This window comes from Schistocerca cancellata, chromosome 4 (genome assembly GCF_023864275.1).
Source record: "Schistocerca cancellata isolate TAMUIC-IGC-003103 chromosome 4, iqSchCanc2.1, whole genome shotgun sequence".
Taxonomy (NCBI): Eukaryota; Metazoa; Arthropoda; class Insecta; order Orthoptera; family Acrididae; genus Schistocerca; species Schistocerca cancellata.
This window is the reverse complement of record NC_064629.1, coordinates 405720409-405746192: the sequence shown is the minus strand read 5'-3', so window position 1 is coordinate 405746192 and position 25784 is coordinate 405720409. Positions and strand designations below refer to the sequence as shown.

General features: G+C 39.3%; 1 protein-coding gene across 1 annotated transcript in view; it reads left to right on the top strand.

Moving 5' to 3' along the window:
- The window catches only part of LOC126183882 (zinc finger FYVE domain-containing protein 26), a 329860-nt gene that overhangs the window by 155072 nt on the left and 149004 nt on the right, over positions 1–25784 (top strand). Inside the window, exon 16 of the mRNA XM_049926187.1 lies at positions 6293–6829. Within this exon, the coding sequence (XP_049782144.1) occupies positions 6293–6829 (537 nt within the window). The remainder of the gene's footprint in view (positions 1–6292; positions 6830–25784) is intronic.

Here is a 25784-nt window from a genome sequence, read left to right as displayed (position 1 = left end):
AACTGATTATGAAATCTACACTACTTTGTACAACATTTAGGGGAGAGTTCTCTTTTTGGCTAGTCTTATTTGTTTATTAGGAATCATTGACATGGGGCCCCTTTGTCATCTCATACCCTTCTTCGTACCAGGATCCCATTGCAGCCAATATAAGTATCTATCAACTGCCTCAAAGAAACATACAAATAGAAAAAATAATGGTGAATTATGGCAAATGAAAAATATTAAATACACTGCTGACCATTATAATTGCAACACCGTGAAGTGGTTTGCGACAAATGTCAAATCAGCATGATGTGTACTACATGCATGGATATGCAAATGATTAGCATTTCAGTGCAACTGTAGAAAGTAGGTAGGAAAGATTAAACACCAGGTTTCTCATTCAGAAATCACATTTGAATGTTGCTTGTTTGTGAGAAGATTGTGTTACACCTCATGTAAGAAGGAGAAATTCTATCAGCACATGACAGCATTCAACTGCAGCAGGATTGTGTCCTATTGGGACCCCAGTTTATCATTCCATAATACTGTTGCCCTTATTGGGGTCCCACTACTGTCATGTGAATATGGAATTGCTGGGGTCAGGGAAGCTATACCCAGCACCATGCCATCTCAATGTCCTCATTCAGCCAGGAACTGAGAGGACACGCTTATTGTTTGCTTGGCCATTAAGGATCATAACTGTCACATCATGTACTGTTATGTGCTACCCTTCTTCTCCCCAGGGATTCCTGTTTGAGTTTATGAAGCATTTCCATAACATTTGCATATTGACCGAAATTATTGATAACAAATGTAGCAGCACATTTATGAACTGTTTCAATATTCTCCTTTAGCCAGACTTGGTGGGGACCCTAAATTCAAAAATTGGTTGCATAAGTGTTCTGTACATGGTCTTCTTTATAGATGAGAAAGGCTTTCGTAGAATTCCCCCAGTAAACTGAAGGTGACAATTTGCCATCCTTACAACCAGCCTTATGCACTTGTTCAGTTTTATGTCACCTTGAAGTATTATGTCTAGATATTTAATAGGTGTGACTGTGTCAAGCAATGCATCACTAATACTGAATTTGAACATTAAAGGATTGTTTTTCCTGCTCATCTTCATTAACTTAGATTTTCCCACATTTAGAGCAATCTGCCATTCATCACACAAAGAGAGATTCTATCCAAACCATCTTGTATCCTCCTACAGTCACTTAAAAATGACCCTTATACCACAGCATTATCAGCAAAAAGTTGCAGATTGCAGACCTGGTGCAGATCCTAAACACTCGAGCAGTACTCAAGAATAGGTTGCACTACCATCCTATATGTGGTCTCCTTTACAAATGAACCACAAATTCCCAAAATTCTCCCAGTAAACCGAAGTTGATCATTTGTCTTCCCTACTAACACGCTTATGTACTCTTTCCATTTCATCTCTCTTTTATTGTTACACTTAGATATTTAATCGACATGAATTTGTCAAGCAGGACACTACTAATGCTGTATCTGAACATACGGGTTTGTTTTTCCTACTCATCTGCATTTCCTTACATTTTTTTACATTTAGAGTTAGAGGTCATTCATCACATCAACTAGAAATTTTGTCTAAGTCATCTTGTATCCTCCTCCAGTCACTATACTTTGACACCTTTTTGTACACTGCAGCATCGTCATCAAATAATTGCAGATTATTGCCCACCCTGTTCAGCAGATCATTTCTATATATAGAAAATAATAGTGGTCCTGTCACACTTCCAAGGTGCAATCCTGATGCTATCTTTATCTCTGATAAATATTGTGGTGTCACCGCCAGACACCACACTTGCTAGGTGGTAGCCTTTAAATCGGCCGTGGTCCGTTAGTATACGTCGGACCCTCGTGTCGCCACTATCAGTGATTGCAGACCGAGCGCCGCCACACGGCAGGTCTAGTCTAGAGAGACTCCCTAGCACTGACTACATACGCTCTCATTTGCCGAGATGACAGTTTAGCATAGCCTTCAGCTACGTCATTTGCTACGACCTAGCAAGGCGCCATATTCAGTAATTAGAATGAATTCTGAACAGACAATATTGTGAATCATGTACCATCAGGAGCGACATTCATCATTAATGGATTAAAGTTAAGTATGAAACTAATTAGGTCCACTTTCTGAATTCTCATACCTTGTCATGTTCCAGACCTCGTGTCAGTATAGTTCTTCCCCCTTCACGTCAGCCTGTGTGAGCTAAAACGTGTGCATTTGGGCCTCCTCTAGTAACACGGTGTTGGCTCTTCTGCCAACACAACAAATACTACCCTCCAGGACGTGTACTAAGTTCTATTACTTAAAACAACATGAGGACACCCACATGTTTGGGAGCCTATTCCATATGCTCAGCCATCCATTAACAGCCTGCAGTGGGGCACCATGTCAGACACTTTCCAGGAATCTGGGAACATGGGATCTGTCTGTTGCCGTTCATCCATGCTTCACAGGATAATGTGTGCGAAAAGGGAAAGCTTGAGTTTTGCATCCGTGATGCTTTATAAATCTGTGTTGATTTGTGGATAGAAACTTTTCCCTCTCTAGGAAATTTATTATATGAGATATGTCCATAAAGTAAGTTCTGTTTGGTTATATAAAACAAACATGTACAGATACAGAAAAAAAATATTTACTTTACAAAAATCTACAACTGTTAAATGACTTTTCTACATAGCTTCTGAAATTTTGTAGGCACTTGTCATAGCGTGGCACAGGTTTTTGTATGCCTTCTTCATACAAGGTTTCCGCCTGTGTATTTAACCATGTGGTAACATGATCTTTCAGCTCATCATCATCATTGAAGTGTTGACCACCAAGGACAGATTTTAGATGTAAGAAGAGATGAAAGTCGCTAGGAGTGAGGTTCGGGTTGTATGGAGGATGATCAAATGCATCCCAGTGAAATTCCTGTAAGAGTTGTTTGGTCACATTCGCCGTTTGAGGTCGGGCATTATCGTGGAAAAAAACAACACCTTTTGACAGTAATCCTCAGCACTTGTTCTGTATTGTGCGGCACAATTTCTTAATGGTCTTGAGGTGTCAAGATTTGCTTAGGCTTAACCTTTGTTGGGGATGAAGTGTGCCTCCATTCCATTGATTGCCGTTTTGTTTCAGGGGTGTTGTACAATACCCAAGTTTCATCCCCCGTGACTATCCGAGAAAGAAAGCCATCGCCTTCTTCATTGTAGTGTGTCAAAAACTGAAGTGCACTGCCCATCTGTTGTTTATTCTGTTTTTGAGTAAGAATTTTGGGTACCCAACTTGAGCAAAGTTTTCGAAATTTCAGTTTTTCAGTAACAATTTCATGAATTAGTGATTGTGAGATTTGCGGGACTTCCATAGCAAGGTCACTAAATGTAAACTTGCAGTTGTGCTTAATCTTCTCTTCAGTTGTGTGAACCAGTTCATCAGTAACCACAGACAGGTGTCCACTTCGTTCTTCATTGTGCACTTGATCACGTCCTTCATTGAACAGTCTGACCCATCTTCTAACCCTTGAATCTCTCATAGCATTTTGTCCATAAACCTCGCAGATTTGCCGATGAATTTCCTTCGGTTTAACTTTCTTTGCATTTAGAAAACAAATCACAGATCTGATTTCACACGCGGTGGCATTTTCAATTACGGCTGACGTTATAAAGAAGCACACATCGGCAGCAGCGATCTGAAAATGACATACACATCTTCTCCTAGAGTCAGAGTAACTGCCGTGCATGCTCGGAACTTCAATCGTAGCACTGCCACGAATAGAAATAGAAACGGAACATACTTTGTGGATGACCCTCGTATTTGAGCTTAGAATATGCCAAGAATCCTGCAGCATTTTGATTTTAAGGATATTGCTCTGTAACTATGCAGGTCCATTCTTTTACCCTTATGAAGTATGATAATCACCTGCACTTTTTTCCAGTCACTTGAGACTTACCTTTGGGTGAGAGATTTCTGATAAATGCAAGCTAAGTATGGGGCCAATGCCAAACAATACTATCTGTAAAACTGAAATGGAATTTCATCTGGATCTGGTGACTTATTTATTTTCAACTCTTTAAGCTGCTTTTCAACCCAAGGGATGCTTATTTTGTGTTCTCCATATGGGAGCTTGTGATGTAGTCGAATGATGGCATATCTATATGCTGCTCCTGCTTGAATGATTTTTTGAACAGGAAATTTAAAACTTCAGATTTTCTTAGATTTTCTTTTACTGTCAGACCATACTTGTCAACAAGTAACTGAATCTGACCCACTCTGTGATTTTACAAAGAACCAGAAATTTCTAGGCTGTTCAGTAAGATCTTTTGGTAATGAATGTCAGCACGATCCTTCGCTACTGCATAACAACAATGCCCATTTACCTTGGAGCCTCCACACATATATACAACCATCATGATGAAGTATACAAAACCAAGACCCATTGGAAAAGATGCCATGCTGCCAGTCCAGTGTTATCATTGTGCCTCCCTCTGGAATAACGGTCATCATGCTGACAGTCCTTAATGCTCTAGCTGTCATTGCACTGTCCATGTGCATACTTCTCCTGCTGCAAACAAGACCATTTCTTAACTCAAGGTATGTGACATGACTATATGAACCTGCATGGTTGAGCAAACTGTATGTCTGTCTTCTCAGATGCTAGTCGCATAGGTCTGTTGAGATCCTGAATGGCATTGAGTACGACTCTCCTGAACCCATCAATCCATATTTGGATCACAGTCAAGGGATGGTTAGTAACACAAGTAGCCGTGCTGCAGAAAAAGGTGCCACAGTGTTTAACGACAATGATCCTGCCAGTGTGGAATTTAGATGTGTGCTGGTAGGCATTTCTCCTTCTTATATGAGAAATAATATGATATTATCACATACAACCATAATTCAAACTCAGTTTCTGAATGGATAACTCACTGCATAGTATTTCCTCATATGCATAATGTGGATGACGTTAATCCTACATGCTTTGTGCAGTTACACTGAAATGCTAACTATTTGTGTGTACTTTTATTTTGTACACTGTATACCAATTTGATGTTTGTTGTGTATCGTCTTCATCTTGTTTTAACTTTAATGGGTAGCAGTGTAGATAGTTAATTTATGCTAGTAATAGAAAATATTCTGCTGCAGTTCACACTTGTCACCACAGTTCTAAGGATCTTGGTGTTTCCTTCATCATGAGAATTATTTGGACATTTTCTCCAAATGTTACTAGGATCTCCCTCTAAAATATGTGACTGTTCCCAATGTTAACACGATTTAAATGTATCCTGATATTCCTATCATTTCTCTTAGATCAGTCATGCTTAATGGGCCCCTGTGTCTTATCTCAGTTTTTTCTGTCTACTTAGGTCTTGTTGTTGAATGTCCCCTACACTATTACCATTTAAATTTTTTTCAAGACAAGTGACTTACAGTGCAATGTAATAATAATTTGTCACCCCCTTCCTGTTTGTTGTCTCCCCCTCATTAGGAAATCCTGGGCAGCTTTTGTAATTCTGTACAGGTCTCCTTCCATACATATTTTTTATCTGCCTTCAATTTGAAATAAGCATAAATTCTCTAAAATAATTAGTGTCTGTTGATCTACCACAATGCACACGTGTGTGTGAGAGTTGTACTTGAGTGAATGTGTGTGTGTTTTCTACTTTAGGAAAGGGCTTTTTGATCAAAAGCTCAAACGTGTAGCAATCTTTTTGTTGTGCGTGTCTGCGACTCAACTTCTGTCCTTTTCATAGCATTGTCATTATTCCATCCTTGATTTTCCATTGTTCGAGTACTATGGGAAATATAGATATATGAAATTGTAGTATATTTTCACTTTTATGCAATAAAAATTCAAACAGAGTAAAAGTACATAAAAATATTTATTGGGGACAACATCAAATACATCTGTCTTGACTCAAGGTATGTACATCACTTCTCCATATTGGTCTCACCACCTTGAACTCCTCTCTCTTCCTTCCTTTTCATTTCGTCTGGAAGGTGTGACCTCAAGGTAGAGAAGTTTTTGCATTGTGGTTTCATATGTATTTCTTATCTGCTACCATTTGTAATTCTTGGAAATAGACTTTTTCCTTTATTTGTAATTGGTTTAGAATTATTATTGTTGTTATTGTTATTATTATTATTATTATTATTATTATTATTATTATTATTATTATTATCATCATCATCATCATGATCATCATCATCATCATCACCACCACCACCACCACCACCACCACCACCATATTTATTGCTAATGAAAATAGAAGTCTAATTTTTTGTTTCTCCATTGTTACTTAGATTGTGTGAGCTGCAGTCAACCTGATTATATTTTTGGTATCAGATTTGAATACCTCAGTACTACAAATGTAGAGGAGGTTCTGGACTCCAGTTCTCAATCTGAGGAAAATAGTTGTAGAAAACAAGCTGTTACTGACACAGTGTTACAGTTTTTGGAACGTCATTGCTGGTTACTGGCAGTAATTGTGGATAAATTACATAAAGAAGTTGAAGAAGAGAAAGAACTTGTGTTTGAAACATCTTCACATCAAAGCATTAGTGCTAGAACAAAGAGCCTGGAGAACTTATTGCAAAGTGAATGGATAGGAGTGCTGCAGCCACTGTTTAATAGCAGTCCTGTTTTAACTGCTCTGTCATCTGTGATTAAGCCAGAAGTGTTGTGGGAATATTTTAATTATCTACAGAGAGGTAGAAACTGGACTCAGTGTGCTACTGTACTGTTTTGTTTGCCAGATTCTCTTATGCACAATGATCCAAAGCTTCAATTATTCAGAGATATGGTTTTATTTGAACTCTCTTCAAAATTACTTTCATCAGGTAAGTTGATTTATAATTGACTATTAACATATATGTGTATTTAGCCACTGGATGTTACTCTACTAGTTATTTGTTTTCACATATTTTTAAACATATTTTAAATACAGGGTTATTACAAATGATTGAAGCGATTTCACAGCTCTACAATAACTTTATTATTTGAGATATTTTCACAATGCTTTGCACACACATACAAAAACTCAAAAAGTTTTTTTAGGCATTCACAAATGTTCGATATGTGCCCCTTTAGTGATTCGGCAGACATCAAGCCGATAATCAAGTTCCTCCCACACTCGGTGCAGCATGTCCCCATCAATGAGTTCGAAAGCATCATTGATGCGAGCTCGCAGTTCTGGCACGTTTCTTGGTAGAGGAAGTTTAAACACTGAATCTTTCACATAACCCCACAGAAAGAAATCACATGGGGTTAAGCCAGGAGAGCGTGGAGGCCATGACATGAATTGCTGATCATGATCTCCACCACGACCGATCCATCGGTTTTCCAATCTCCTGTTTAAGAAATGCCGAACATCATGATGGAAGTGCGGTGGAGCACCATCCTGTTGAATGATGAAGTCGGCGCTGTCAGTCTCCAGTTGTGGCATGAGCCAATTTTCCAGCATGTCCAGATACACGTGTCCTGTAACGTTTTTTTTTTGCAGAAGAAAAAGGGGCCGTAAACTTTAAACCGTGAGATTGCACAAAACACGTTAACTTTTGTTGAATTGCGAATTTGCTGCACGAATGCGTGAGGATTCTCTACCGCCCAGATTCGCACATTGTGTCTGTTCACTTCACCATTAAGAAAAAATGTTGCTTCATCACTGAAAACAAGTTTCGCCCTGAACGCATCCTCTTCCGTGATCTGCTGCAACCGCGCCGAAAATTCAAAGCGTTTGACTTTGTCATCGGGTGTCAGGGCTTTTAGCAATTGTAAACGGTAAGGCTTCTCCTTTAGCCTTTTCCGTAAGATTTTCCAAACCGTTGGCTGTGGTTCGTTTAGCTCCCTGCTTGCTTTATTCGTCGACTTCCGCGGGCTACGCATGAAACTTGGTCGCACGCGTTCAACCGTTTCTTCATTCACTGCAGGCCGACCCGTTGATTTCCCCTTACAGAGGCATCCAGAAGCTTTAAACTGCACATACCATCGCCGAATGGAGTTAGCAGTTGGTGGATCTTTGTTGAACTTTGTCCTGAAGTGTCGTTGCACTGTTATGACTGACTGATGTGAGTGCATTTCAAGCACGACATACGCTTTTTCGGCTCCTGTCGCCATTTTGTCTCACTGCGCTCTCGAGCGCTCTGGCGGCAGAAATCTGAAGTGTGGCTTCAGCCGAACAAAACTTTATGAGTTTTTCTATGTATCTGTAGTGTGTCGTGACCATATGTCAATGAATGGAGCTACAGTGAATTTATGAAATCGCTTCAATCATTTGTAATAGCCCTGTACATGTGCAGTCAGAAATTTCCATCATGGTTTTTCCTGATATCACTTTATTTCACGATACTCTAAATATATTTAGACCATTTTCTGACCATTTGTGATGTTGCACAAAGTATATATATTTGGGAGCAGTGATGGGGCAAATCCTAAACTTACCAGCATGTTTTAGGTTTGCCACGATTTCCATAAGTCATTTTGGTGAAGCTCTTTCAACTTTGCTATGAAGTCCATTGATCCCTTCTTTCGTTCTTATCAATTTGCAGGACTCGCCCTCTCTCTCTCTCTCTCTCTCTCTCTCTCTCTCTCTCTCCCCCTCTCACTCTCACTCACTAATGACTTCAGTAACAATGACTTGTTAAACTCTTGTGGTCCTTCCTTTTGTACCCATATTGCTCCTGCAGCTTACTCTGATAATGATTTCATTTCTACAACTGGTACTTCATTTCTTTCATCTGTGAACTTTCCAAATCTAATTGTTGCATTGTCCACTAATAGTGTGAGAAAGATTTAATTTGTGTACGTATATTTTACAGTCTGTAACTTCATTGCATTGCAGTGTAAAAGTGATAAGTCTCGGAAACATCTCTTTAACAATGTTTGTTTTTTGAAAGGGCAGTATTTTAGTGTGTGTGTGTGTGTGTGTGTGTGTGTGTGTGTGTGTGTGTGTGTGAGAGAGAGAGAGAGAGAGAGAGAGAGAGAGAGAGAGAGAGAGAGAGAGAGAGAGGGCAAATAATGGTCTCAACATTGTTTTCTAATTTTTTTCCTTCTTCCACAAAAAAATGACGACTTCAAGAAATGAAAATTGCTATAAGCAAGAAAAACTAACATTGCATTCTTATCTGTTTCTGAAATTTAGCAGCTGAAGATGACCTGACAGAACACAACCAAGAAATTTCAGTTATTATGTTTTACATATTGATTGGTCCTTCATCAGTAGAAACATGTATGGTCATCAGTCCCCTAGAACTTAGAACTACTTAAACCTAACTAACCTAAGGACATCACACAACACCCAGTCATCACGAGGCAGAGAAAATCCCTGACTCCGCCAGGAATCGAACCCAGGAACCCGGGCGCGGGAAGCAAGAACGCTACCACACGACCACGAGCTGCGGACGCATGTAACTATTAATAACATGCAGGCAATTATCAGTTCAAGGATAAGAATACAATGCATCCTAAATAAAGGAAAGCATACCTAGAAAGAAAGTCAGAGATTGAGACAGACACAGAGAAAAACAGAGTAATTAATTAAATAAAGGAAGAAATAAACAGACACTGGGAGATACCTATACTTAAAGAGTTAATGATGATTTTATAAAGGGCTTAGAAGTGTAATATTGAAAGGAAAAAAATGAGTAGTGTATGTTGATTTCCTATTAGCATGCCAAATTGTATATGTGAGGTCATGACCTTAGCAGTAGTGCTGCTTCTCTTCGTTGGATGGCTTCTTGCTATAATTTGGTATAGCGTCAAGTTTTTAAATGAACACAGTGATGTACAAATTAAGTTCACTCCAGTAATCTAACAATGAACAGCCTGTGATGATGATGTTTGGTTTGTGGGGCGCTCAACTGCGTGGTTATCAGCACCCGTACAATTACCCAGTCTTTGCTCAGTCCAATTTCGCCACGTTCCTGGATGATGATGAAATGATAAGGACAACACAAACACCCAGTCATCTCGAGGCAGGTGAAAATCCCTGACCCTGCCGGGAATCGAACCCGGGACCCCGTGCTCGGGAAGCGAGAACGCTACCGCGAGACCACGAGCGGCGGACGTGAACAGCCTGTGTTCAGTAACTTGGACAGTACTTATATCACAGTTCAGCACATAAATTACGAATGTTTTGACAGAGTGGCAACATTAACATTTTTATGACACACTTTCACTATACAGTTCAGACTGACACATAACATGAGGTTTACTTTGACAACGTAGTCACTACACACAGCAGCTATTCAATTTGTATCAATGGTTAAATATCATAACTGTATATTTCGATATCTAACCGAGGGCTTACTCTAATATTGAAAACATGATGTTAACAACGTAGCTATTGGCTGCAGATAATTCACCAAATAATTCTACATTTTCACCGACAATGACTGAGAGATGTTATCAGGTTGGCTACTTGATGCAGACATGTATAGTATACACTCCCTCTGAATGCCTCAAGCATTGCCATATATGGGTACATACATATGTGTTTCAGAATAACAATTAAAATTTGTTGTTGCATATTAATTATTAATACAAAAATACAGAGAAAAAGCATAGTGCACAAAATTATGATAAACAATAAAGCAAGTCTGTTTAACTATAGCCTGTATTACCAGCAAAAGGGCACAATCATGGGTACTATTTTATGTAAATCATTTACACTTGTGGGTGGATTTACAGAGCCCACCAAAAATGCAATAAAATGAAATTTTTCAAATCATCAAATCAAGTATCTCTTTTGGAAGTTGAATACCCGCAGGAGGAAACAGACCAAGATGGATATCAGAGGGCATAGTATTGCCACAGCTCTGTGCTTGCATAGTGAACATGGCACCTGTCTCACAATGTGAATACACTAGCCAATAGCATTCCTCACAGCTGGTACAAGGGTTGAATGAAAAGTAATGCCTCCACCTTCATTAACTGGGTTTTGATGGGAATATTTTAATAAATCAAATGCAGAAATAATCCTTAGAATGTGATCTTTAATTGCCAATATTCACTTTTCCACATAATCACCAGCCAATTTGATACATTTCTGGCAACAATGAACAAGTTTTCTGAAGCCATCATGGAAGAAGTCAACACTCTGTTTCTGCAACCACAGTCTCACAGTTCTCTCAATGTCTTCATCAGAAGCATAATGATGTCCCCGCAGATTGGCTTTCACTATCAGGAACAGATGGAAGTCAGACAGCACTAAAATCTGGACTGTATGGAGGATGCCGTACGGTGGTGAGATTCAGTCTCTGAAGTTCTGCTGTGGTGGCATGTGAAGTGTGTGGTTTGGCATTGTCATGCTGCAGGAAAACATTTCCCTTTTCCTTTTGGACTCTTGTTATCTGTTGTTTCAGAGTTAGCAGCATTGTGATGTAATACTCTGAATTTATTGTTATTCCATGATCAAGGAAATCAACATGGATAGCACAATCAGCATCCCAGAACACTGTGCCCATGATTTTTCCAGCTGAGGGCTGTGTCTTGAATTTGTTTTTCTGGGGCGAGTCTTTGTGTCGGTATTCCATAGACTGATGTTTTACCTCTGGGTAATAATGGTGTACCCATGCTTCATCTCCTGTCAAAACTGAATGGAGAAAGGTGTCACCTTCATTCTCATAACGTGAGAAGAGCTCCTGGCAAATTTCAAGTCTGCGCGCTTTCATTTCAGGAGTCAGCATCTGGGGTACCCATCGTGCACATATCTTCCGATAGCCAAGTGAAGCAATAATGTGATGCACTCATCTTGTGAAATATCAATTGTGCTTGCAGTTTCTCTCTGAGTGATACGGCAGTTGTCCTGAATCAGTCTGTAAACATTTTGCTTGTGAAACTCAGTGGTTGCTGTCACAACATCCAACTCTTTGTTAGTCACACAGGTCAGATGTTCCCATCTCAACATCTTTAAACTTACTCGCCCAATGACACGCAGTACTCACATCAAACCAATCACCATAAACTGCTTTCATTCTCTGATGAATCTCCTTTGGGGCGACACCTTCTGCTGTCAAGAATTCAATGACTGCACGTTGCTTAAATCATTTTGACCAACCGTCTGTGCAGGGGTCCATACTTTACAATGTAACAACACAACAATTCAAAGCTAAGGCTTCCCACCAACTGGAGCTGTATAGAAGACGCTACAGAACAGTACCTGTCACATAACAATGCTGCCAACTGTTGAAGAGTTTTGAAGGTGGAGGCATTACTTTTCAGTCAACCCTCAAAATAAATACAGTTGTCTGGTGAATGTTCAGTCTGTTCTGTACTCACATTTGATATTGTTGGTTATTAGCGTTGCTGCACAATGGGTTATTTGATAAGAACCTTGCTTAGCACTTGGTTCTTCTCTGCGATCAAGTTTCGGATTGTTAGTCAGCTGTGTTTAGCTTAACTACCACTTGTTATCATGTTCTCTTATGTAGGTGGTCCTTGCAGCTTTACCCGTTTCTCTCCTGGGTTGTGACGTGTGTGCTGATATCTGGCTATTTGGCTATTTTTGGATATAGCAGCATATTAGCAAATTTACAAGTTCCTTTAGTAGAAGAGTGTGAGTGTGTGTGTGTGTGTGTGTGTGGGGGGGGGGGGCATTTTTGAAATGAGAAAAATCTGAGTTACAAAACTGTTGTACTGAATTTTGGTTATGACCATCATTTAAGATTCCAACATTCTGGAAAACAAGAACTTAGATCACTAATAACTTTTGAAATAGGAAGTTTTTGGTAAAACTAAAATTCTTGTGGTTAAGAGGAGATTGAGAGCTTTTAAACATATAATAAATTGTGAATATTTCTGTATAAAAATAATTTCCAGGTAAATTAACTATAATATTAATTCTAGTGATTGAAAAACTATCATGAATATCGAATCCCATAAAATAAAGTCTGAATAAGGAATCAGGTTTTTTGTGTAACTGTCTCGTGGGTTGTCTGCAAAACAGCATCAAATAAAGGAAATAAACCGATGCTGATGTTAGGAATAGTAAGAGAATGAGTAGGTTGGTTCCACCTTTCTCTGTTACAAAGTCTCAAAGAAACTATTTGCAGTGCAAACATCAGTATAAAGCAGAAGTTGGTGGTCAGTTTCTCATGATTTTAGGCGTCAATACTTGATTGGTGTTTTTGCAGGATGAATAGGCATGTTCACTGCGGCAGATGGTGAAGCCCAGTTGCCAGTGCTTCAGCTAATAAACTTATTCAACTTTAAAGGCTGCCTGATCTGGGGATCAAACAGGACCTGGTATTGAAAAGAAAAAGAGGGACAATTTAGAAATAGCCATTGTGCTGCATGAAGGTGCCTGGAACACCCAATGTAGCTCTGCAGGAGACAAGTATGACTGTTAGTAGGAGGCAAACTGGAAAAATACTACAGATGAATCATTAATTTAGTACCAAATGTTATGATGATAGACTCAAGCCTATGGTGCTACTTAAATTATGTTGTGCTCTGGTCAGTACACTGCAACAGCAACACCAAGGATGGTGGTAGTGGACTTAGAATGCCACTTGTTTTGATGCTGTATTATGAAAAGATAAAGCCAAAAGTGTAATGCAGAAATAGAAGTACAACTTCAGACAGCCAAGATCGTTATTGCACTGCCTTTATTGTGATGACTGTTTTCAGCAAACTACATTGCCGTCATCAGATCTTCTGCACTACATTTCATTGCGTTTTGAGCAAATGCATCGTATCATATCACAGAATGATATTTCGTGAACATAAGAGCAACAGTATATCAGCAAGTCAAGCATAAAGTAACTATTAGATAAAACAACATACATGTTGCACTGATTATACGAGCACATGTTTGTATATTAGCAGAATTAAGGCTCTTCATTCTTCGAGTGTACGGACATGAGCTTGTATAATCAGTGCAACATGTGTGTTGTTTTATGTAATAGTTGCTTTATGCTTGACTTGCTGATATACTGTTGTTCTCACATTCATGAAATATCATTCTGTGATATGATATGATATGATATGATATGATATGATATAAGATACGTTTGGTCAAGATTCAGTGAAATGCAGTGCAGAACAACTGATTATAGCAATGTAGTTTGCTGAAAACAGTCATCACAATAAAGGCTGTGCAACAGTGATCTCGGCTTTTTGAAGTTGTATTCTATTTCTGCATTAAACTTGACAATGTCAAATGAATATTACAAAAGTGTAATGAGATGCAGAGGATGACAGCTACTGCATCATGAAGCATAAATGACAAAAGTGTAATGACAAACAGAGGATGACATCTACTGCATAATGTGATGAGGTAAAAATACATTATTTTTTTAAACTGTGCAATAATAGAGAATGCAGAGTACTGACACTACTCTGTTGAGAATATATAGAACTGCAATATTATGGGACTCAGAATACTGGAAAATAACAGTAAGGCAGTTTTGATTTGAGTAGAGACTATACTATACACTGACAAGAAGTAAGATTGAATGGCAGCAAACTACATATTTTGGAGGGGTGCTGAGATAAAATTCAGCAGCACTGGCATTGGGAGATGGTGAGAAGAATGACACATTTTGATGACACAGGTGCTCAAGTCTATGTCATTACAGTCTACTATGTGTTCAGCAGGAGTATAGTGGACAGCATCAAATGTTGCAATTTGCATATATCAACACATGATAATTGGGGGCGTACTGATAATATCAAAGATATTTTAAAAGTTATCTGATACATTACATTCATTCTCTCTAAGGATCTCCCTTTTACCATTGCAGCAACTGCCTATGGAACCATTTATAAGATATATTTCTTTATATCAGTACTGTATTATCTATAAATAAGGTAACACTAATTTTTGCAAGTACTTATGTCATGAAACTTCCTGGCAGATTAAAACTGTGTGCTGGACCGAGACACGAACTCGGGACCTTCGCCTTTCATGGGCAAGTGCTGTACCAGCTGAGCTACCCAAGTACAACTCACGACGCATCATCATAGCTTTAATTCTGCCAGTACCTCGTCTCCTACTTTCCAAACTTCACAGAAGCTCTTCTGCGAACCTTGCAGAACTAGCACTCCTGGAAGAAAGGATAGTGCGGAGACATCGCTTAGCTCCTTTCTTCCAGGAGTGCTAGTTCTGCAAGGTTCGCAGAAGAGCTTCTGTGAAGTTTGAAAAGTAGGAGATTAGGTACTCGCAGAACTGAAGCTGTGATGACGGGTTGTGAGTCATACTTGGGTAGCTCAGTCAGTAGAGCACTTGGCCATGAAAGGCAAAGGTCCTGAGTTCGAGTCTCGGTCCAGCACACAGTTTTAATCTGCCAGGAAGTTTCATACCAGCACACACTCCGCTGCAGAGTGGAAATATCATTCTGGATACTTATGTTATTTCCTGGATACTTACGTTATTTCTGTATAAAATCTGTTCAGCAATCTAAACTGGCTTCTCTCTGTCCTACCATATATTCCATTATATGAAATCTGTTGATTTTGTGATTGGGATAATTTATTTTTGTTTTAAATTTGTGACTGGCTGCCTTTCTTGTCATGACAGCCTTCAGTTAACCTAAAGGAGAGAAGTTGTATGCACTATCTATCTCTAAATCATATAAACTTTCTTCAGTGTTATCATATTTTAACTGTTTGTATCTCATCAAGCAAGATGGTGCAAGTTAGCACACTGGAGCCTAATTGGGAGAATGACAGTTCATATCCCCGTCCAGCCATCCATGTTTGTGTTTTCCATTATTTCCCTGAATCACTTGACTTGAATGCCAGGATGGTTCCTTTCAAAGAAAATGGCCAATTTCCTTCTCCCTCCTACCCTATTCTGAGCTTCTGCTCCATCTCTAATGACCTCACTGACAACAGGATGTCACACTCTAATCTACCTTCCTTCTGTGTTTTTATCTCATATGGTCCAAGGCAGTTTGGGGACAAACCCACCATTTGTCTAAATGGACATGAAAACTGCCTAAACACTACACCCAGACTGGTCAGTGGACCAGACCTATGGTCATTAATTCCCTGGGTGGATTCCATCCTGGTCTGGTCTACCTACTTACCTTGTGATCTGGCCCACTCTGTCAGCATTCCATATCAAGATGAACAGCCACAAATGAAGTGTTAAACTGACAACACCGTATATTCTGCTGCTGAAGAAATTTTCGAATGTAATAATAAGAACAGATCACCCCTCACAACACAACCTGTTGAATGCCAGTTTTATTGTTTATTATAATTAATTGGTTTTTGTGTGTTGTTCCATATTTTGTGTGTATTTTCTTCCTAGTTGTTCATATCATTATGAATACTTTTGTATCTGAACCTCAGTGGTTACATTTTTGATTAGATTAGATTTACTTTCATTCCAATTGATACACAATGAGGAGGTCCTCTAGGATGTAGAATATGTCAGAAAAGCAATAATACAGAACAAATATTTACAACTAAAACAAATAAGCTAATGTACCTTCCACAGGTCCCAAGTGTAATGATCGTCATTTTTTTTTTTAAATGAACACTATATGAAAGGATCATTTTAGAACACTCATTTACTAAGATTGCATTAATGCACTGAATTTAAAATTTTAAAAAATATATAATAAGATAATAAACATATAATACAACTACTACAATACTTATTTACAATGAACACATTATTGCACTGAAATGGTGGAGAAGTTAGATTACACACACACACACACACACACACACACACACACACACACACACACACACACACACACACACACAGACACAAAAATCAGATGGTTCTACTGAGAAATTCATCAGTGTAGTAGGAGGAGCTGGCCACCAATAAATCCTTTAGGCTTCTCTTAAACTGAATTTCATTGGTTGTTATGCTTTTTATGGCTGCTGGAAAGTTATTGAAAATGTGTCTTTCTGAATAATACACACCTTTTTGTACAAGAGTAAGTGACTTTAAATCCTTGTGAAGATTATTCTTATTTCTCATATTGATTCCATGAACTGAGCTGTTGGTTTGAAAAAGTTATATATTTTTAATGACAAATGTCATTAAGGAATAAATATATTGGGAAGCAGTAGTTAGTATCCCTAGTTCCCTAAACAGGCATTTACAGGATGTTCTTGAGTTCACACCACATATAACTCTTATTGCACATTTTTGTGCCCAGAAAACTTTAGCTTGGCTTGATGAAATACCCATAAAAAATAATCCCATGTGACATTATGGAGTGAAAGTAAGCACAGTATGCCAGATTTTTTCATTTTTATATCCCCTATGTCTGACAGAATTTGCATTGCAAATAGAGATTTGTTTAGACACTTCAGCAGCTCTGTGCTGTGCTCCTCCCAGTTGAATTTATTATCAAGCTGTAATCCCAAGAATTTAACACTGTCCACGTTTTCTATCTGCTTGTCATCATACTTTAGGCATATACTTGTGGGAGACCTCTTATTAGTTCTGAACAGCATGTAGTGCATTTTTTCAAAGTTAAGTGACAAAGAATTGGCTAGGAACCAGTGATTAGTGTCCATAAATATTTTATTAGCCGATCTTCCTAAGACTACACTTGATTTGCTATTTATTGCAATGTTTGTATCATCGGCAAACAAAACAAACTTGGCATCTGGTAATGTTACTGATGAAAGATCATTGATATACACAAGAAAAAGTAAGGGCCCTAAGATGGAACCTTATGGGACCCCACATGTAATTAGTTCCCATATGGGTGATGCTTGACAGCTTAATACATGTCTCTTTCCTAATAACACCCTTTGTTTCTTGCCAGAGATATAATATTTGAACCATTTTGCAGCATTTCCTGTTACACCACAATATTCTAATTTACTTAAAAGGATATTGTGATTTACACAGTCAAATGCCTTTGACAGATCACAGAATACACCAGTTGCCTGCAATTTTTTGTCTAATGAATTAAGTACATTTTCACTGTAAGTGTAGATAGCCTTCTCAGTATCAGAACCCTTTAGAAATCTGAACTGCAACTTTGAAAGTATGTTATTTGTGATAAGATGGTTATAGAGCTGATTGTACATTACCTTTTCTAATTTTTTTAAGAATGCTGGCAAAAGTGAGATTGGATGGAAATTTGATGCTATTTCTTTATCTCCCTTCTTAAACAGTGGCTTAACTTCAGCATATTTCAACCATTCAGGAAATATTCCACTGATAAATGACTGGCTACACAGATAGCTTAATATGTTCCTTAACTCAGAATCACATTCTTTAATTAACTCTGTTGATATTTCATCATACCCACTAGATGTTTTTGATTTTAAAGGTTTTATGATGGACATTACTTCTGCTGGGGTAGTGAGGGTCAGATTCATATTATGGAAGTTACTTGAAATGTCTGGTCTGAGGTATCCCATGGCAGCATCTACAGAACCTGACAACCCCATCTTTCAGTAACAGTTATAAAATGTTTGTCAAAAATTTCTACAATACTGTACATGTCTGTCACCAATGTATCATTTACTCTAAATGCTATTTGTCCCTCTTCATGTCTGGTTCTACCGGTCTCCTCCTTCCCTGTATCCCATATTGTCTTTAGTTTGTTATCTAATATGACTATCTTTTCCATGTAATATATTTGTTTTGATGTCCATATTACAGTCTTTAATATTTTGCAGTATTTCTTGTAATGTGCTATAGCATCAACATCAGAACTGTTTTGGATTGACAGATGCAGTTTTCCATTTGTTTTACAAGATACCTCTATTCCTTGAGTAATCCATGGATTCTTTGTGGACTTTGCACTAACTTTGGGTAGTTTTGGGGGAACACAGTGTTCAAATAAGGTAATCACTTTATTAGCAAAAGTGTCATATTTTTCATTCATGCCATGAGCTCTGTACACACTTAAGTGAGTTTCTCTGAGGAGTGTCCTAAAATAATCAATTTTTGGCTTATTGTGATTACCCTCTTGAGTTAATATTTAACAGATTTTATGTCCTGTTCAGTATTAACATTGAACGGAAGAAACTGCGTGTCATGGTCTGAGAGGCCATTGACTATTGGTTTTGTAATATAATTTTGTTCATTGGACTTTTCTATAAAGATATTATCAGTGACTGTTTGTGAGCAGTTGGCTACCCTAGTTGGGAACTTTACAGTGGAGACTGAGTTGAATGATAGTGTTACTAACTCAAATAAGTTCTTATTGGGAGAGTCTTTAAGGAAATCTACATTGAAGTCACCAGCAACCACTATTTCTCTGTTTTTGGTTGTTAAATGGGCCAGTACAGCTTCAAGGTGGTTTATGAACAGATTAAAGTTACCTGCAGGTGCTCAATATACACTTAATATTATGAAGGATTTTTTATGAAATTCTCCTTCTGTTGCACATGCTTCCATGTCCTGTTCTAGGCAGAATTTATGAATGTCTATTTTCTTAAATTTATGGCAGTTCCTAATGAATGTGGCAACTCCTCCTTTCTCCATTTCTGCTCCTCAAAACTGAGATGCTAACCTAAATCCTGTAACACTAAAAAGTTCCATATCAGTGGTCACATGATGTTCCCAGAGGCACATTATGTCATCTTTGTTTGGGGACTCTAATTCAACTATGCAGATAATTAATTCATTAATTTTATTTCTCAGTACTCGAATATTTTGATGCAATAAAGATAGCTGACATTCCACATTGACTGAGTTAAAATTGAGTATAGTTGAAATTTCTGCTGATTGGTGAAAATTCTTAACCAACAGCTGTTTATGCTGATGTAATAAGCTAGAATTATGTTTTTTGGTTTCTTTCTCTACTGAAGATTTGTCTCAATCCTAAACTTTCTTAAAACTTGGTTTCTTCCTGGCCTCTCTACCCTAAAAAAGGGTCTTTTCTGAACCCTATAACCACTGGTATTTTATCATGACATGGCCTCTCCCCTTTAACTTTCCTGCTATTTTCCCAGTCAGTTTACACTTCCCTTTCCTGTTGAAGTGAAGGCCATGCCTAGTATAATCCCACCTATTGAGAAAATCAACAGGAACCACACCAATGTGTGACCCTGCACCCGACATAAGCAGTCAGTCCAAGTCCAAATTAACTCTCCTGACAGAAGAGTTCAAATGAGGTCAGTCATGGTGCTTAAGAACAGATACATACTCAACACTATTATGCTTCAATGCTGATGTAATCTTTGCCAGGTCACATTCTATACTGTACCCAGGATCTCTGTCAGTACTGTTACATGGCCCACCCACTGTAACCACGGTGTCTTCCTTAGTGAAATCTTTGCAAAGTGATCCTAATTCCTCTGTCACCTGCTCCAGACCAGCACTAGGTTTAAAAAAATTGGTGACGTGGTATTCTGATCCTAGTTCATCTTGCAAAAGTTGACCAACACCTCTTCCATGGGAACTACCTAACAACAACACTTTCTTTCTCTTTACTGATTTCCGTACATTCTTACTTTTCAATTTACTGCTGAAAGTTTATTGTGCCCTGTCTACACCTGCAACTGCTTGAGGTCCAGCTGCTTCTAACTGTCCACTTCCAGTAGCTGAGTGGTAAGTGCGACAGAATGTCAATCCTAAGGGCCCGGGTTTGATTCCTGGCTGGGTCAGAGATTTTCTCCGCTCAGGAACTGGGTGTTGTGTTGTCTTTATCATCATCATTTCATCCCCATCTATGCGCAAGTTGCCGAAGTGGCGTCAAATCGAAAGACTTTCACCCGGCTAACAGCCTACCTGATGGGAGGCCCTAGTCACGTGAAATTTACATTTTTTTTTACCAGCTTCTAACTGAAGCACCATGTCAAATCTATTTTCCGCACTCATCAGTAAGCTGTCAGACGAAGTTCTAGGCCTGTTCCTCCTGTTGCCAGTTGCCACTTCCCACCTCTCTTTACCCTTCTCCTCCTTAACCTGTCAAGATCTCCCCTGGCCATGTCTATCTCAGCCTGAAGGGTGGCAATTTTCCCCTCCTGTTGTAGTATCATCCTATCTCTACTACATAACCTACAAAACCACTGATGAATCTTATTTACTTCCTTATATTCCCAGGCCACTACAGTCACCCACATGGAAGGAACTACAACACCCGTCTCACCAAAGACCCAACCTAACAATTCTACAGCTCGTCAAGCACTTTTCACTCATGATAAACGTAATAGTTTATTAAGAATAAGTCAGTTAAATTACAGATAAACACGAAAATATGATTCCACAAACTTGGCCTATACACAACTGTATGTAAACAAAAACAACAGTGTCAAGTTTCTGACGCAACAACTTAAACTTTACGCTACTTTCTGGAAATGTGAGTTAAATAATGAGGTGGTACAATACAGTTAAATTGCTGGAGAGAGCGAAGAACAATTAAATGAAATTCTATAGATTTTCTGCGACAAAACGTAAACGGAAAATACGACTATAACATCACTGTACGATCTTTTTGCGTTTTCTGCTATATTACATAAAGAGAAATGAAACCTTTAATGGTATGCTTAAAAAGCACACAAATACACCTATTTACGATGTAATCAGTTCTAAACTAAATGATGTTATAATCGAAATTGACTTATCTTTACGAGAACACCAAAACTTGTGCTAGTCACCTGCCTGCAGGTTTTCCTTTGGGTGGTCATGACACTTTCTTTGTCAGAGGAACCACCCATTATAGCATTTAGAGATCTGCTATTTTTTTGAGTTTTACATTTCCAAATAAAAATCTTCTTACTCTGCCATCAACTCTGATGAAGAAGGATTCTCAGTTCTGGAAGAAGATAACAGATCACAGGTAAACAAGAGAAAAACAATATGAACCTTATAATGAATAAGTGTGTAATCTTGCCATTATGTGTACATGAATTAATAAGCATAATAGAAGACAATTAACTGTGTAGGAAGGGGTATGGAAATAACAACAGAAGCAAATACAGTGGATGTAGGCAGAAAAAATGAAAGTCATATAAAACATAAAAAGAAGAAATTCTCTGTCCATTGCAAAGACATAACGAATGTGAAAACACAATCAGACTGAATGATGCTAGAACAATAAAATAGATCCCTTAATGACAGCTTCCAGACATGACGTCAGAATTGCCCATGCTGTTGGTAGTATGATAATCTTCCCACCTCCATCGTTCATTGACAGAATCCAGTTAAAAGTAAGAAATTTGGCAATGGGAATAAGAGACCTGTGGGATACACTGGAGAAATGTATGATAGACATGGCAAAATATTGAATCTCAGTGTTGTCTGCAGTGAGGTTGTTACAATGCATACACGAATCCTTTTCAGTTTTAGATTACCAGTACCACAGTGTTACATGCTAGATACCAGTAAATGAATAAAAGATTGCTCAGACAAAATGGAATGAGATACATCACAGCCACTCAGAAAATTTCAAAAATTATAGAAAAGATGGATAGAGCTGTGAGACATAATACAGGAATTAGGCTTACAATTGTTTTAATGGTATAAAATTAATGTTTACTGTTAAACACAGAGGTAGCATATTCTCAGATATTGATTAACTCTAATCGTCTAGTCAATCAGAATGCCTGCAGCAAGATAGTGTCATTGGCAGCGGGAAAAGGTGTAACAATCAGTGACTATAACTTTAAATACTTTGTGTGACAGATACAGTTAACATATTGTAGACAAATTATTAATATTAACTATTGGATCTTGTAAGTCTACCTTTAGAACTACACTCCTGGAAATGGAAAAAAGAACACATTGACACCGGTGTGTCAGACCCACCATACTTGCTCCGGACACTGCGAGAGGGCTGTACAAGCAATGATCACACGCACGGCACAGCGGACACACCAGGAACCGCGGTGTTGGCCGTCGAATGGCGCTAGCTGCGCAGCATTTGTGCACCGCCGCCGTCAGTGTCAGCCAGTTTGCCGTGGCATACGGAGCTCCATCGCAGTCTTTAACACTGGTAGCATGCCGCGACAGCGTGGACGTGAACCGTATGTGCAGTTGACGGACTTTGAGCGAGGGCGTATAGTGGGCATGCGGGAGGCCGGGTGGACGTACCGCCGAATTGCTCAACACGTGGGGCGTGAGGTCTCCAAAGTACATCGATGTTGTCGCCAGTGGTCGGCGGAAGGTGCACGTGCCCGTCGACCTGGGACCGGACCGCAGCGACGCACGGATGCATGCCAAGACTGTAGGATCCTACGCAGTGCCGTAGGGGACCGCACCGCCACTTCCCAGCAAATTAGGGACACTGTTGCTCCTGGGGTATCGGCGAGGACCATTCGCAACCGTCTCCATGAAGCTGGGCTATGGTCCCGCACACCGTTAGGCCGTCTTCCGCTCACGCCCCAACATCGTGCAGCCCGCCTCCAGTGGTGTCGCGACAGGCGTGAATGGAGGGACGAATGGAGATGTGTCGTCTTCAGCGATGAGAGTCGCTTCTGCCTTGGTGCCAATGATGGTCGTATGCGTGTTTGGCGCCGTGCAGGTGAGCACCACAATCAGGACTGCATACGACCGAGGCACACAGGGCCAACACTCGGCATCATGGTGTGGGGAGCGATCTCCTACACTGGCCGTACACCACTGGTGATCGTCGAGGGGACACTGAATAGTGCACGGTACATCCAAACCGTCATCGAACCCATCGTTCTACCATTCCTAGACCGGCAAGGGAACTTGCTGTTCCAACAGGACAATGCACGTCCGCATGTATCCCGTGCCACCCAACGTGCTCTAGAAGGTGTAAGTCAACTACCCTGGCCAGCAAGATCTCCGGATCTGTCCCCCATTGAGCATGTTTGGGACTGGATGAAGCGTCGTCTCACGCGGTCTGCACGTCCAGCACGAACGCTGGTCCAACTGAGGCGCCAGGTGGAAATGGCATGGCAAGCCGTTCCACAGGACTACATCCAGCATCTCTACGATCGTCTCCATGGGAGAATAGCAGCCTGCATTGCTGCGAAAGGTGGATATACACTGTACTAGTGCCGACATTGTGCATGCTCTGTTGCCTGTGTCTATGTGCCTGTGGTTCTGTCAGTGTGATCATGTGATGTATCGGACCCCAGGAATGTGTCAATAAAGTTTCCCCTTCCTGGGACAATGAATTCACGGTGTTCTTATTTCAATTTCCAGGAGTGTATGTCCCATAACAGTGGTTGACTTGACATTGATGTGATGTGTCGAAAAAGCCACTGCAGCGATCCAGGAAATGCAGAGGATGGCAATGCCACTCAAATGATTAAGTCTTAGAGATTCAAGGGCAGTATGGCACAACAATCTACAAAACCTAAGAAGCATCCCGCCTGGGAACTCCCGGCCCCTTATGCCATATGATCATTTCCATTTTACCTAAGAAGCAACTGAAAATAAATTGTACTTGTGACAAAAAGCCATGCAGGAAGAATGCAACCATACTGTAAATTAATATGAGTGATGAAAAATTGCTGAATTGGTCACTAAATGAAATGACACTAGTTAAAAAACCAATGACTTTATATGATGGATTTCTGGAGGTACCCATCATCAGATAGTCTGGAAACCAAAATACAAACAACAGAAAGTATACAAAGGTATACAGAGCAACGTGACAAGAGTACAAGCATTACAAAGTTTCATCATAATGAGAATTGACATACACTTTTTGAAAGTTATGTTTTATATTCAACAATTTTTATGTAAATAAATTAAAATTGATCATTCTGTTTTTGCCGCTATGTGGCACCACCATGTATGCTTCACTGTCCTCTGATGGCATAAATTGTCTGCCTAGAAAGCATGATGTAGTTTTGAAATTAGTGTGCCATATCAGCTGTAACATGTCTTTATGCATCTGAATACCTAGGTGATTATGGTGTTTATGTCAGCTCTCATTATGATGAAACTTTGTAATGCTTGTACTCTTGCTGTGTTGCTCTGTATACCTTTCTATATTTTGTGTCACTTGTATTTTGGTTTCCAGACTATCCAATGATAGATATCTCCTCAAGTGCGCCAAATAAATTAATTGATTTTTAAACTAGTGGCATTTCACTTTGCAATCAATTCAGTAATTTTGCAGCACCAATATTTAATCAAGGTAACTGAGAAAATTCTACCTGAAAGCAATAATTGGGGAAGAGTGAGAGAAACAGGAAGGAAGATTAGGGTTTAACATCCGATCAACAATGAGGTCATTAGAGACAGAGCACAATCTTGGGTTGCTTTTTGAGGATGAGGAAGGAAATTGGTCGCGTCCTTTTAAAGGAACCATCCCAGCATTTGCCTGGAGCCATTTAGAGAAATCACCGTTACAGTCATCTACACTTAACAGATACATTTATACATAGCTCTCATACCTCACAAAGGAAAGGTGCCTGTGGGTCCAGAGGATAAGGAAAACCTTCCCAATTAGGTGGCTGAACCTGCTTTTTGAGGATGAGGAAGGAAATTGGTCGCGTCCTTTTAAAGGAACCATCCCAGCATTTGCCTGGAGCCATTTAGAGAAATCACCGTTACAGTCATCTACACTTAACAGATACATTTATACATAGCTCTCATACCTCACAAAGGAAAGGTGCCTGTGGGTCCAGAGGATAAGGAAAACCTTCCCAATTAGGTGGCTGAACCTGCTTTTTGGGATTTCCGGGCATACAGATATGCATTACTTTAATTGAGCCACTTACCAACAATCCACTGTTTATATTCCTAGGTGTATGACGGAATGGAATTGATCATGTTGTAGTCCAGAAGAGTAACATGTTGTAGCACATTGCTTGATTTACGTTGAAATATCTGAAGATCCATAACTCCTAGGTGACCTACTTCTGCTGGAGAGGGAGACAATACAAGCCTCCTCAGATGTTGGGATAGCTGAGGCTGGGGTAATGAATTTGATGCCT